The sequence below is a fragment of the Cydia pomonella genome, chromosome 21 (genome assembly GCF_033807575.1).
Source record: "Cydia pomonella isolate Wapato2018A chromosome 21, ilCydPomo1, whole genome shotgun sequence".
Taxonomy (NCBI): domain Eukaryota; kingdom Metazoa; phylum Arthropoda; class Insecta; order Lepidoptera; family Tortricidae; genus Cydia; species Cydia pomonella.
In genome coordinates this window covers 8,567,672-8,582,933 of record NC_084723.1, presented here as the reverse complement: position 1 = coordinate 8,582,933, position 15,262 = coordinate 8,567,672, and the positions used below count along the sequence as shown (strand labels likewise).

At 38.1% G+C, this 15,262-nt stretch overlaps 1 protein-coding gene and 1 long non-coding RNA gene across 2 annotated transcripts in view; one reads left to right on the top strand and one right to left on the bottom strand.

Moving 5' to 3' along the window:
* Nucleotides 1–52: 52 nt before the first annotated feature.
* Nucleotides 53–15,262, bottom strand: part of LOC133529894 (DNA replication licensing factor Mcm6-like) — a 58,845-nt gene continuing 43,635 nt past the window's right edge. Inside the window, exons 2-5 of the mRNA XM_061867696.1 lie at nucleotides 2,837–2,949; nucleotides 2,284–2,708; nucleotides 1,273–1,464; nucleotides 53–223 (exon numbers count right to left, since the gene is read on the bottom strand). Coding sequence (XP_061723680.1) covers nucleotides 53–223; nucleotides 1,273–1,464; nucleotides 2,284–2,502 — 582 coding nt within the window. The 5' untranslated portion in view covers nucleotides 2,503–2,708; nucleotides 2,837–2,949. The remainder of the gene's footprint in view (nucleotides 224–1,272; nucleotides 1,465–2,283; nucleotides 2,709–2,836; nucleotides 2,950–15,262) is intronic.
* LOC133529809 (uncharacterized) lies at nucleotides 3,184–10,035 on the top strand. Its single transcript, XR_009801221.1, has 3 exons — nucleotides 3,184–3,663; nucleotides 4,262–4,424; nucleotides 7,254–10,035. It is a non-coding gene; the product is annotated as an uncharacterized LOC133529809 (long non-coding RNA).

The following is a 15,262-nucleotide window of genomic DNA, read 5'->3' as shown; positions in this document are numbered from 1 at the left end:
AAATAATCATGTCCAAAAATTGCCAATTTTTGAGTTACTAATTTACTCAAACTCAAACAAACTCTCTAACTCCCAAAGCCTTCAGCCCCTTGATGCCCTCCATCTGGCCGTCATTGTTCTGCCTCGTTCGTGTCGTAAGCTCAGCCTTTGCCCCGGGCATGGACAGGGAGCCAACGTCTGGCACCACTATCAGGGTGCCAGTGAAGTCATAGCGGTCTCCAGCCTGAGTAATGTGAAACATATATTCGTCGAAAAATGTAGTGTAGCAAATCAGAGTAGAACAAGGAGCGCAGAAAGGCAGCAGATGAAAATGAAAATGAAAAATGATTTATTTAGGTATCAAAATTGCAGCTTATTACACAGTAGAAAAGTATTACATTTTTAGAAGCATTCTATTGTTGTTGGAAAGCCTAGGAATAGTGTCCTGAGCCCTAAACTAGGTAAACCTGTCTTATAGGGATCAGGGAACCACCTCGTATTTTTAGAAATGCAGCAAAGGTTAGTTGGTACACAAATCTAAAAATTGGATAATCATTTTGCTTAATTAAGTATATACGTATACAATATCAGTAATGTGTGTGTGTGTGTGTGTGCTTGTGTGATGAACTTTTCATTATATATTATTAATTTATCATACATATACCTACTGCTGGTTGTTGGTCAACAATGAGGCAGCAAATGACTAGTTGCTATGGAGATCCTTGGTCTCCACCAAGGATGGTCCAGGTTATGCACCTGTTGTTTACCTCTGTTTTCTACTGTATTAGTTTCTTTTATTTGAGGTGTGCAATAAATATTATTTGTATTGTATTCAATGCGATTTAGAAGTCTGGAGGCCTCAAGCAATAAAGGAGTGGAGGCCCCCTGGCCCCAAATTATTTTCTAAATAAAATGGTAAATTTTCCAAGTCTATTGTGGGGGTCCCTCTTTTGTGGAGGCCCCGGGGCTATTGCCTTCCCCTAAATCGGGCCCTGATTGTATTGTTGCTGCTTAGTGCTTACAATGAGAATGTGAATAGGCGGGTCCACACTGAGCGAGCATACGCGCAACTTCCTCGCGCACAAAACGACCAGTGTAGACATGCCTTGGACAAGGCGCGGGTTTTCCTGGCCCGAGCGTACACTACCGTGTTGTGCGTGAGGAAATTGCCTCGCGCTTTTTTCTTTACTTTTTCTGTATTCAGCTGCTAAGTATTTTATTATTTGGAAGTAAATGAATATAAAATAAATGTAAAATTCAAATTAAAAAGTATAAAAGTTAAAAAAACCTTGCCTGAACTGATTCGACAGCCTCTGCTCTCAATATAACCTCCAAAGACCTTGGGATGCAGCCTCTCGGCAGCTCAGCTTGCGTCTCCTGGATGCGGATCTTTTGAAAGTCCACAAACACCGACTTGTCTGCATCCAGCATAAACCTGCGCCGGTTGGCACAGACGGGGTTGCGGCAGATGGTGGGGATGGTGTACTGTGATCAAATAAGATATTTATTAAAATTTAGTTAATTTTTAAATCCTATTATTTGAGTAAAAACAATTTTGAGATAAATAAACTAAACATATAAAACATCAATTGAGCTCTCAAATAAGATATTTATTAAAATTTAGTAAATTTTTAAATCCTATAATTTGAGTAAAAACAATTTTGAGATAAATAAACTAAACATATAAAACATCAATTGAGCTACTGATGCATACTCCCTGCAGGGAATCTTCATTGTTACACACACTAATGGTAGGGTGTATATATAATTTTTAAAAAATTCCCTTGGGTGCCATTCATTTATTACGTAAGACGGTTTTTGTCCGTTTTTTACCCCCTCCCACCACCATGTAATAAAAAATAAGAATAGGCCGACCCCCACCCCCTATTTTACGTAAGAATCTACAGTCATGAATAAATACAAGTTTTGTTTGTTTGCTTAATGTTTATTTTCACTACGAATTTTCATGAGCTCCTCAAGCTAATGTACACTGTCGCCTCGTGGTTCAGCTTGCGGCTCGTCTGGTGTCTCGGCCGTAGCCCCTAAGCTCGTCGAGCTAATCAATTTTAAACACAAGTGCCACAGTTTAAGATTTGTAACCATCTTACGTAATAAATGAATGGTGCCTTATTACAACTTTTGTAAACTTGTTTTCAATAAACCAGGCCATGGCGAGGACCATGGAGGCTCCTGGTCTTCAACAGAAGGACATGATGTCAAGATCCTCAGCACTGAGGGACCAACTGAAGAAGAAGAAGAAGCCTGTTTTCAATTTATCTGATACAATTATATATGTTTCATTACCTTAAACTGTTGCTCCACATTTTTAATCACAGTCTGGCAATCCAAACACACAAAAGTTCCAGATACCAGCTCCGGATGCACTGGATGCGTTCTCACGATCTGTCCTGAGATTCTGATCAATGTTCCAATTTTTGCTGTAGTCAGCTCTCGCACTTTGTGTCTCGTTGGCACATCCACAAAGGAAATATAGCACTCCTTGCCTTGTAAGTCTTTTTTCATACCACTATCGGCAAGGCTTAATACATAGTTTAGAATAGCCTGGTTTATAAAAGGGTATATTCGATAATACTCCTCAATTAAAGTAGTTGCAAGATTTTGGTTATATTTCTCAACATCATCAAAGCTGACTTCTAGTGTGCTCAATTCAGGCTTAAGGAGTTCTTTAGCGTGTTTTTTCGTATTTTATTTCATTGTCTTCTTTGAACCTATAACGAAAAGTACACAAGGTGAAGACCTAACCTTAAAAAATATGGTTATTGAAACATAAGTAGACAGAAAATAGCGCTAATAGAAATATATATTATTTAGATTATTACAATTAACTATCACTTACTCTTCTAAAAAGTCCTGGAAGAGCTTTTGGCAACGAACTCCGACTTCGTCTTTCACTTGGCTTTGTGTAGCATAGGTGTCGGCGACATCCATGATGAAATTAGAGTTTAGCCACTGTTTCACAAATTAAAACAAACAGTCTAATATGAAATTAAAACATGAACGTTTCATCAATCAATAGTAACAAGGATACAATAAAACAATAAAAACAATTTTTCGCGTAATAAACAAAGCACTCCACTACGGGAGCCACTAATGCACAGCCAAATAATGCACAACCCAGGAATGTACAGCCCAATAATTGGCGTCCATCATGGACGCCAATTATTGGGCTGTACATTCCTGGGTTGAGCATTCTCGGGCTGTGCAAGTTCGGTCCGGGGCGATAATACGAAGCCACTCTTTTCACAGGGCAATAATGTACGACCCTATAATTCGCGTCCACTAATCTGAGTCCCTTGGCTTTCAATTATCGGGCTGCGCATTATTGGTACGGGTCGAGAATGCTCGACCCAATAATGTACATCCCAATAATTGGAAGCCAAAAACCAGAGACATTTTTTTTTTTAAGACAGCTGTCAAAATTAGTAGGGACGTTCTGACATGAGCTCTTGACAGTTTAAAAATAATCGGTTTTTTCTAGTGACATCTTTCAATGATATTGACAGTGTTGACACGTGTTGGTTTACATTACGCTTTGTTATCATCTTTTTATTTTTAATGTATGGTTTTCAAGAGCTCTAATACTTGTAATGTATGCATGAAATCATATGGCAAGAGAACCTAAATCGTTTTGGAACTATATGAACTCTAAAAGAAACAGTAGAGGTACGGAAAAAATATTATTTAATGGAACCTTTGTCCGGTAAACAAGTAGTGAATTTGCTAGGTTTTTTCACTCTGTATACAGTGTGAAGGTGTGGAAAGTTGGAGGTAAGCGCCGCAGCCCGCAATAGTCGCAGCGGGCACCGAGAAGAGCGCTGTAGGGGTTCAGGTTATGACAGGCTAGATATACAAGACGTGCGACGAGCCCTTCAACAACTTCAAGCCAAAAAAATCTTCTGGTCCGGATGGTATTCCCTCGTGCGTATTTAAGGACTGTAGAATTGTGCTGGCGGAGCCGCTATTGCACCTCTGTTTCAAGCTAAAAGTATTCCTAGAAATTTATAAAATTACTTGAGTGATAACCAGTACTGATAGGTGGATCAGGAGATAAGGCAGAGGGTTTCGACTTTCGAACGACAAGAAGTTCGGCCAGCAATCTTCTTAGTCACGTAGTGCAGATAATATGTATAGTGGGTAGCAGGAGTCAAACTGATAATGGTTACTTTGACTTTAAAGACACTAGATCTGGTTGATAATGACTTGTTGCTGTCAAAGTTAGCAGGCTTTGGTTTTACCCCACACTCACTTAATTTTTTTGCAGACTACATGAGGGAAATACAGCAGTATGTAGATTATGAAGAGCACAGATTGAATCCAGCAGTGACATGGGCCATTTGTTCAATAGAATATCTTGGTTATATGGAGATTGGCTGAGAAAGCAAGGTGTATGCTACAAGGTGCAGGTTTCTGCAAAATATATTAGGGTGAGTCCATTAAGACAGCTGTTTATCTGAAAAACAGGGACTGGGTCATTGGTCAATGGGTCATACACCATCAAAAACTCAATCTTAAGAGCAAAACTACAAAAGGATGCATATGTTGGTGGATCCCCTTAATACAAAGAAACATAACACTTTCAGAAAATATATATTCTCTAATTATAATGCATGATATGATAAATTTACAATGGTCATGTAACAACATTGTTACCTGACAGGCAGTCTTCCACACATGTACCTTAATTAATTTAAATAATTATAGTCCGCCTTTTTCAGATTTCCTCAGTTTGAGGTTTTTTAGATTACCTCAATAAAAATAATTTGTAGGTTCGAAAAATTCTAATCTTAAAAAACAATGCTGAGGTCAACACTGGTGAGTGTCAAATGGCAGGTGGATGTCAGCAATTTCAATAAAATATTAAATAAACATGTTAAACCTTCTTTGTACTTCAGTGTACATTTTATAGAAACCTGTGTACCTCTCCGTGAAATGAGATATAGACTCAAAACAAATGCAGGTTTTTTTATATACCACATCGGTGGCAAACAAGCATACGGCCCACCTGATGGTAAGCAGTCACCATAGCCTATGGACGCCTGCCAGCAAACAAAAAGTCTTCTGGAAATCGATTTTCACTCATGTTGTCTCGGATATGAGTGAATATGGTATTGATACATTCAGTGTAATTCCCTGAACACAAATATATGAGATGACAGCGGCGAAAGTGGTAGGGGTTATTATATACATACCCACGCTCGTAAAACATTACCCTCCTCCTGACACAGTCGGGTAAAAATATGTTTTCAGTAACAAAATAGTATTTTTACCCGACTGCATCAGAAAGAGGGTAACGTCTTTCGAGCGCGGGTATGTCTATAATTATGTTTATTTATTTGGCACGCCCTACAGCTCAAACGGCTGGACGGTTTTTGATATATGAGTTCTGGTTGAATTCGTCAGAATTTTCTTAGTGACAGGCTATATACATTTTCAAAATGGCGCCCGCTAATGAAAAAACGGGGGGGGGGGGTCTTACCATAGCAATATGGGTACCAAATGAAAGTTACCTAGTAAAATGTTCTTTCAAAAATATATGTGAACAGTCGGGTTTTTTGTGTTGCAGTTTAATATTAATATTTTTTGATAAATCTGGTTAATTATTTTTTATCATTATAAAGAGGATATTAACAGTCGCATAGCAAAGAGTCTCGATCAACACCTTGAGAGACTCTCGCTAGGTGGTTGTATCAAGGGTCAGATGCAGAAGGCGATGATCTTGGACACGGCGCGGATAGTCCGGCGGTTCCTCTCTCTGCGGCCATGACCACCGGCAGCTTGGGCCCTGCCCCGCTACTGGCGGCACCCTAGGTTAAGTTTTTTATAATGTGTTTATATGTATTTTTGTATTCTTTTTGTATGGTTTTTTGTATTTTACTTTTATGTATAATCATATTATAAAATGTCTAACCTAAGACCCAAAATAAATAAAGATATTAAGGGTGCCTTTCGACCAGAGATGTGCCATACTTGCTATGCTATGTTATCATACATTTGAAACGCAGCTCCAGCTGCAGCTACGTTTCAAATGTATGATTGAAAACATAGCATAGCACATCTCTCGTCGAAAGGCACCCTAATAATAAAAATAATAAAGACGTTTATTCAAAAAGTTTAAACATAGGTACATAATAAAAGTACACAATAATGCTTACAAACTAATTGAAAGGGAAAGTGGCTCAGCTAATGTCTACGCCAAATGGCCAAAATTGTTGAAAGTTTTCAACTAATTTGTTAGAGCAAGTATTGAAAAAGTTACAGTATGTTATATATTTGTTATCTAATCACAAAGCCCTGTTATTTGGTACCTCACATGGTATGCTTAAAGGAAAATAAAATAAAAGTTTGTACTGCCGACTTTATGACGTCACAGCAACTACCCCCACCACTTCGCGCTTGTCATCTCGTATATTTGTGTTCAGGCATTGACATATATCTAAGGACGGGCCTTACGGGCACTAAGAATGGTGCTAGTTTAGTGGTGTCACTCACGAGCCAATCCTGCAGTCTAACGCAACTAGTCGCGACCAATCGCGCATGTGATGCGAACTCATCAACAATTGGCGTTCTGGCGGTAGACTGTACGATGGGCTCGAATTCGTGTGCGTGACACCGCTTTACTGACCCCATTCTTACCATTAAGGCCCGTCCTTAGATATATGTCAATGTGTTCAGGGCATTACACTGAATGCATCGATACCATATTCACCCATATCTGTGACGACATGAACGAAAATATAAATATAAATATATATATATATATATATATATATATATTGTTTGTATCTCTTTACCTTTGGCTATTACTACTTACGATTATAACGACGAAATTTCGGTGGTCCCTTCATCGTCGTTATATTATATCCGAAATCCATTGTATGGGGTTTCGTACCCTTTTTTAAGCCTAGGTCGTTTTAGGAATAGATGTACTGATTTCGTTGTCTGAGTACCCATAACACAAGCCTGCTTGGCTTACCGTGGGACTTAGTCAATTTGTGTAAGAATGTCCCTATAATATTTATTTATTCTATTAAAGGTTTACAGAGGTACACTGAATGTGCAATATAACTGCATATTTTAGTGCGGTAGGTACAATGACAAGATTTCATAGCTCAACCCGCCATCCTGACGCTCACCTATAGTGACACATATTAGTCAATTGTAATGTATAGTTATGAAAGTAAATTAAAGTTCATGTTGCACAGATAAAATCACTTTAAACAACGTTTCTAATGAAAATAAATCTCAAATTTCAGGAGCTGATACAGGCAGCCAGAATGAGTCTGCTGGGTCGCCGGCGCCGGACGCGCGACGCGCGCCTCGGGCGTCTGACGTCTTCGTGTCTCTCGCCAGTTGCAGGGGAAGATGCGAATAGTTATAAAGGCGTGCATGACGTCGCTAAAAAATGATAGATATAATACTAATCTTGTTGCCCGAGGTATTCCTCAAGTTCACGGGGTAGATTACAGGTGTAGTGCATAATCCTTTACCATTTTGACGACCACTCTGGCCTAGTAGGTAGTGATCCTGCTTATGAAGCCGATGATCCTGGGTTCGAATCTCGCGGTAACGGAATTTATTTTAGTGATGAGTACAGATATTTGTAGCTGAGTCATGGAAGTTTTCTATGTGGGAATTATTCAATTTGTGTAAGAATATCCCTTTAATACTTGTTTATTTATTTTTCGTATTTTCTCGGAAACGTTGCTATTCGTCATGCTACTTCAGTCAACCTCAATACTTATTGTACTGAATGACCGAAAAAGCATGACACGTTCGTACGTTTTCGTGAAAATACGTTGGTAAAGGAAATTGCACTACATTTTTAAAACCTATTCACCTGTCAGTAAAATATGAAAAAGGAAAGTTCATGAGTTTCATAATTTTCTTTCCTCCAACAGCTTCCCATGGAGCAAATGTAAACCTTTTGTGCATGTCAATAGTTCTCAAATGGAATTGGAATAAGTCATAATATAATCGTAGATCAAAATTAGTACATTACGATATACTCGTATAAGGAGTGTACCGAAAAAAAACTGTAAACTTCAAATGAAAAAAAACTGATGCAGTTGAGAACAAATTAAGTTTTTTAGAATAACTACAATAAAAAGCGACTTTTAATTTAGATAATTGTCACTTTTTTTTATTTGTTCTGTAGGAGTGATAGGCAGCTTGTTCCTAGCGCATTCAGTGGCAGCTTTTTACGGACCCGTTTTTCATATTTGCCTGCATCACCCCGTCACCTGCTGGAATTGTTAATGTTTTTTGGCTGTTTCATTCTTCTCTTTTAATACACTTTTGATTTGAGCCCAATAATAGTTGATAGAACGGCACTGCAGGACGTTTGGAGCTCGTACTCTATTCTATGTCAACTGCCAAATGCGATTTTTGTAGGAAGGAAATTGTATGATTTTCGATTTGGCCTAGAATGATTATTATTCCAAGATTAATAATTCTGGTTTTACGCTGTTCGACTTTACACCGGCAAATAAAAGAGATGCCTAAAAATATTAATCAACATCTCCAGAAATAATCATTTTCTAAAAATGCAACATTTTAAAATAAATTTAAGAAAGAGATCAACATTTAAACACACTTTTAGTGCTTTATAGGTTTCTAGAACATATAAGTCATTAAGTTACATTCTTATTTTGGTAAAAAAAATAGCAAAAACGTCTCAGAAAAAATTAAAATAATCATGTCCAAAAATTGCCAATTTTTGAGTTACTAATTTACTCAAACTTTAAAACTGAAAAAAAAAAATACTTAAAAACATATTTTTTGTGCTTTTAACCTAGGTATGAGATACTTGCAACATAATCATTCTTACTCTGTCAATAAGAAATTTATACCTCTAATTAATTTTGAACCTACGAAAGTCTGACATCTTATTTTCACATTTATAAGCGAATTTGTTAATTAATTGTACTTAATGTTAAGTTTGTGTTAAATGTATTACTGTAAAGTTGTCCATTAGGTGAAATATATGTGAAAGTCGCTTCTAACAGAATACGCAAACGTGGAGTCACGGGACAGGCTTAGCCTAGTGTGACCCACAAAATTTATGTAATTTTATCTGATTTTTAAAAATAAAATTTTACTTTACAATCTGTACCTTTTTAGGGTTCCGTAGTCAACTAGGAACCCTTATAGTATCGCCATGTCCGTCTGTCTGTCTGCACCGGAAAGCTACCTATGTTTTTATAATAATTATCTGGTGCTTTATTTCATGCATGGTGTGAAATAATTTATTTTAAATACAGTCAAATTACGGGCATCTTACCAGTCTACCATAGGGCAAATCTGAAATGGGTCAAGGTCGGTGCAGTGACAAAAAAAAACAATTTACCTCCTTTTCTACATAATTAGGCGTAGTTCGCTGTCTTTTGTATGTTTCGAGTTTGCAATATTCTTACCCCCGGAGTTACACACAATGTTTTTCATCACACTTGCGAAGAAAAAAAACAAAATTTTAAGCGAAATAATTCTTAAATACGGTGACATATCATACATTCGTCCGATTTCTTGGAAGGTGAGGCATCGAAGGCACAGACCTATTCGGCATTCAGCCACGATTGAAAATTAAGTAAAAATATTTTTATCGGATGTTAAAATAATCAAATTAAATTAAATTATAAACGTCAGTATTTTAAAAGTAAAACTCATTTAGGCTACTTGGTTTGTATGAATAAGTGACATAATTAAAGAAAAAAGCTATAACTCCCTAGGGAGTTATAGCTTTTTTTTTCACAATCCATAAATCCCGCGGCAACAAAGTAGGCCTTTGTCCTTCAGCACACCTGCATGAAATAAGATCTTTTTCGAGCAAGTGTGATGAAAAGATTATTGTTGATTTTGGATTTCATACAATGGAATTAAAAAGACAGCGGCCTACGCCTAATTATGTAGAAAATGAAGAACCAATGAGAAATGATTTTATTATAAATTTGTATTAATGTATGTGTCATTACATAAAATTTACTTAATAACTATGTATTTCATATTTATTATAAATATATTACAAGGCGTTGTACCTTTGTCGATGTTTCACTTATATGCCCACCAATATAGCCTAATGTAGATTACCACTGCAAAGCCAGGAAGGCTAATCTTTAACACGTTGGCTGCCATAAACATCACCGGTGGGATCACGTAATCTTCTCTGGCCAGCTCTCTGGCTGTGTCGCTATGACCATCACCGGTGGAATCGAAAGCTTGTTACTTACATCTTTATTAACCTCAGTAATAGTCCGATGCTGGGAACACGAAAATTGTATGGGGCACGGGAGGAACACTTTCGGTGAAGTATGGTGGGCAGCCAACGTGTTAATACTTCGTTTATTTTTGGTAGGCTTAATTTGGCTGCCCTTTTTAGGGTACCTTCCACGTACCTACCGTAATAGGGGACTACTACGTAAAAACCGTATGTAAAATAAAAGGTAAAAAAGACCTATTAGTATACCAGAGAGCCTACCGCGAACCACGTTCGACGTGTTGCCACTCTGTCGCACTTATTAGTTCTTTCTTAAGTGTGACAGGGAGGCAACACGAACGCGCCCTAGCGCCCGCACGGTAGGCCCTCAAGTGTAACTGGGTCGCAGCTGAATTTTGTCCATAATGGCGGTGAATACTGAATACTTCATCAAATCATCATAAGAAGCCTGTCGAAGAGCCCTTGCTCTTTCCATACTCTTGGACGTAGCCATGTGCAAGAGTATGGAATAACAAACACTTTACGAAAAAGACTAAAATGACTGTCTACCAAACTTGTGTCTTGAGCATACTCTTGTAGGGGGCTGAAAACTGGACGTCGTACGCTATATAAAAAGAGAAAGATCCCCGCATTTCGCGAATTTCGATTTTCGCGGTAGGCCCCCAGGAACAAAGACGGAATTTACACCTGCCACGTGCGCTGCCTAGGTACGTAGTGAGTAGGTACGTATGGTATACTAAACATAAACATAACGTGGAAAGACAGGGTTACTGGGTACCAACGAAAGTGTACTGGAGATAGCTCAACTTCCTAATATCACCGCGCTTATGATCTGAGACCACGCTACTCAAACAAAAACGCTTGCGGTGGCTAGGGCATGTGTAACGAATGGACAGTGGCGACAGCGACAGTGCTGATTAGGCTAGCGCAACGTAGGACGCCATTGCTCCGCTTTAACCCATAATAGACTGCGTAAAGCGTGACGTGTCGGTTTAAAACGGAGTTTTGTTTCAAAAAGTATTTTATCTTAAAAAGTATTTAGAAGATACCTATCTAGTATTTCAAATACCATTTCCAGAGGTAGGTATCTTAAATTGTATCATTGATGTAAGTATAATTAACTGGATTCACTATCAGCCGAAAAAAATGGCCCCACAAAAGTAATGCTCGAACGGCTCGAGCACGAGTTTTGCTCCCAGTCTCATTTCGGCGGTCGACACGACAACTGTCAAACATGACGAAATGTTCTGTAAAAAAAACCGGCCAAGAGCATGTCGGGCCATGCTCAGTGTAGGGTTCCGTAGTTACTCTTCCGTCACAATAAGCTAAACTGGAGCTTAAAGTATAGTAAATTGTTAACCAAGGGATGAAACGCGAGTTAAACAAATAGGCAAATTTGCATAATCAGTACCTAATTAAAGTCTTTTTACTATGAAGGGGAAACTTTTTGCGATAACTCAAAAACAGCTAAACTTATCATATCCGCTATAGTTTTCATTTAAAGTCTTTCTTAAGCTCTACTTCCACGATTTTTTTCATATTTTTTGGACCTATGGTTCAAAAGTTAGGGGGTGGGGGGACCCTTTTTTTTTTTGTTTCGGAGCGATTATCTCCGAATATATTCACTTTATCAAAAAATGTTTGTTGAAGACCCCTATTAGTTTTGAAAGCCCTTTCCAACGATACCCCACACTGTAGGGTTGAAGCAGAAAAAAAAAATCACCCCCCACTTTACGTGTAGGGGAGGTACCCTCAAAAAAATTAAATTTTTAGATTTTATTGTACTACTTTGTAGGCTTTATTAATTTATATATCAATGCCGAATTTCAGCTTTCTAGCACTAACGACCATGGAGCAAAGCCTCGGACAGACAGACAGACAGACGGACATGGCGAAACTATAAGGGTTCCCAGTTGACTACGGAACCCTAAAAATGCGTTTATTAGCAAAACAACAAGAAAAAACTGGCCACGTGCGAGTCGGACTCGCACAGGAAGGGTTCCGTACCATTATCTATAAACACGGTCACCCATCCAAGTACTGACCACGCCCGACGTTGCTTAACTTCGGTGATTGGATGAGAACCTCGAGATTGGAAATAAATATTTATTTTATTCTGTTTTTAATATTTGTTGTTATAGCGGCAACAGAAATACATACTTAATCTGTAGAATTTCAGCTCGCTAACTATCACGGTTCATGAGATACAGCCTGGTGACAGACGGACGGACGGACAGCGGAGTCTCAGTAATAGGGTCCCGTTTGACCCTTTGGGTACGGAACCCTAAAAAAGGATGGCATATATTTCTTTCAGTGAGTTCTATTGATAATTTAACAGAAATAAAAATTTAATAATTCATTTTGTTGATACAAATTAACGGTTGTCACGGAACAAAAATCTATGGAGTCTACATTAGTTTTTTTTTTAATACCATGTTGGTGGCAAACAGGCATACGGCTCACCTGGTGGCAAGCGTTCACCGTAGCCAATGAGGTCCTGAAACACCAGGGTGTCACATACGCGTTGCTGACACGTTTTTTTGTTGTTGTACATGGGTGGGCTTTTTTATGCGTCTGAAGATGTATTTACTATTTGCAAAACAACTGAAACTTTTTAAAGACATTAACATGCGAAGGGGAATAAACCATAACAATTCTATAATAGCATCTAATGTATTGAAAACATTCATTCACGTAAAAAACATAACAACAATCACAGAATTGTTGTAATAAAGTCGATGTCTAACCTGTTACTAACTGTACGTTTACATTACACTGCGAAAAAAGAAAGCTCCAAAAATAAATGTAGATCAAAAAGACAATGGACCCGGGTACGTCCTTAAACTACATCCACAAGAGAGGTATGGGTATTGTGAATATCATCTCGCTTAGTGTGGTAAGGCACAGCACAGTGGATGTCATTCCAGATCTAGAGCAGAGCCCAACTGGGGAAGTACCTCCACCTTACAGAAAACCGCAGCCAAATAACACTAGACTCTACTCATAGTGTTGTGTTCCTGCCGGTGAGTAAGGTTGCCATGCCAGAGCTCAAAGAGGGGAGGGAGGGTTGTTAGGGTCGGCAACGCGCATGTAACTCCTCTGGAGTTGCAGGCGTACATAGGCTACAGAGACTGCTTACCATCAGGCGGCCCGTATGCTTCCTTCGTTAAGCTCTGGCAACCTTACTCACCCCCTCACCTTGTTTAAGAAGAATTCCAGTGATGGGAGGATCCATGAGAACTAGAAGCGTTTGAAAATTGATAGGCCGCTGGATATTATTCGGTAATACATCGTATAACGAGCGGTTAAGTCTGTTGCAAAAAAAGAAATTGTGATCCGAAGTTCCTTCGTCAAAACAGCACTCGCATAAAGAGCTAATTTTTGCGAGGAATACAGGAGTGCAGACGTGACCCAATCGGAGACGGCAGAGTGTAGACGTAGCCTATTTACTAGCAGAATGAAAACGGAAGAACCACGGTTTATGAGGTATAATTGGTTATATGATTCCATAGTGTTTTCCAACATGGCGTCCAGAAGAAACCCATAATTCTTGGCAATCGTCCCTCAAGTCACGGCGAGCTTTAATCATTAAGTCGGATGCAAAAACCATGTTGCGAGCAGTGTTGGGCAAAAATCAATTCGAATAAGAATAAAAACAGAAATTTTATTCTTATTCCAACACAATGGAATAAGAATAAATCCATTCCTTATTATTTTAAAATTACATGAACTGGAATAAATCATGCAATTTTTATTTTAAATGAAGAATAAAAGACGGAACGGAATATTCCATGAATGGAGTTATTCTAAATAAGGTTTTAGTGGAATAACATGTTATTTAGAATTAGAATGAAGTTTGAAGTTGTCGTTAGGTCAATCTTGCGAGTCGATTTACTACCACTTCCCGACGTTCGATTTGGCCTGGTATTTGGTAGTATCTGGTGCACTTGGTGACTGTGCAATATTATGGTGCTATGAAGCTGGTCTGATGGTGGAGCCCGAAGGTGGCCAAAGGAACTCCTAAAGTAAACAAAATAAAGACACCGTGTTTTGGCAAACACTTTGATGTTTTATGGTTTTTCTGAACACCTGCGGCTGCCGGCCCTTCAAAAGATCTTTGAGCATGTTATTTTGCCGTTTAATAATATGAAGAAATTTTAAATAACAGGTATTTAAAAAGACCATGTAATAACTCAGTACTTAATAAAAGTTCGGTAGCAACAAGGACACTAAAAGCACCGAAGTTAATTTAGAAACATGAAAATATATCCAGTCATCATAACTTAGACATATGTATTTTGCAGTAGCGGCGGCTCCATACAACCCGATTCCCATTCACTCGCTATTCATTTTGACGTTTATACAATGATATATCAACTTACGAAAACGTCATTTAACCATAAAGTATTCAATGTTTTAAAATGTCCGTTTGAAAACTGTATTTCATTAAGTTTACTTTTGTATGAAATACTTTTCTTGACTAAAATTATAAAGAAGCGTTATTAGCATCTACCAGAGCGCATTGCATAATGTCAAACAGCTCTATATATTTTGACACATTTCTTTGGCATTGGCCATTGGGCGTCCTCTTCTTTTAATACGTCAATGTCTTGTATATGGAGTGTGGAATTAAAAGGAGGGAAATCTCTTATGGTAAGGTCTGTTTTTTTATTCCGTAGACTAAAATGACGTTTCATATGTAAGACATGACATGAAAGTCAGTACCACATGAAATGTCATTTTAGTCTACGGAATAAAAAAACAGAATATAGAGCTGTTGCAAAAGTGTCCAGCTGTCAGCTATAAATAATTGTTCCAAATCTCTCCAGAGTAGCTAAGAACCTAGGCGTTATTGACGCAGTGAAGCGCGCTGTCTATAATTTGTTTTTTTTTTTCAAGTATTCTAGGTATTGTAGCGCCACCTATTTAAGGTTTTTTTATGACACTTTTTGATACATGGAGATTCCATTCTTTACCTCCACCTTCCATATCTGATATCTTAGATACTTGACTATCTAGTATCTTGTATTTTGTATTTACATGTACATCCCT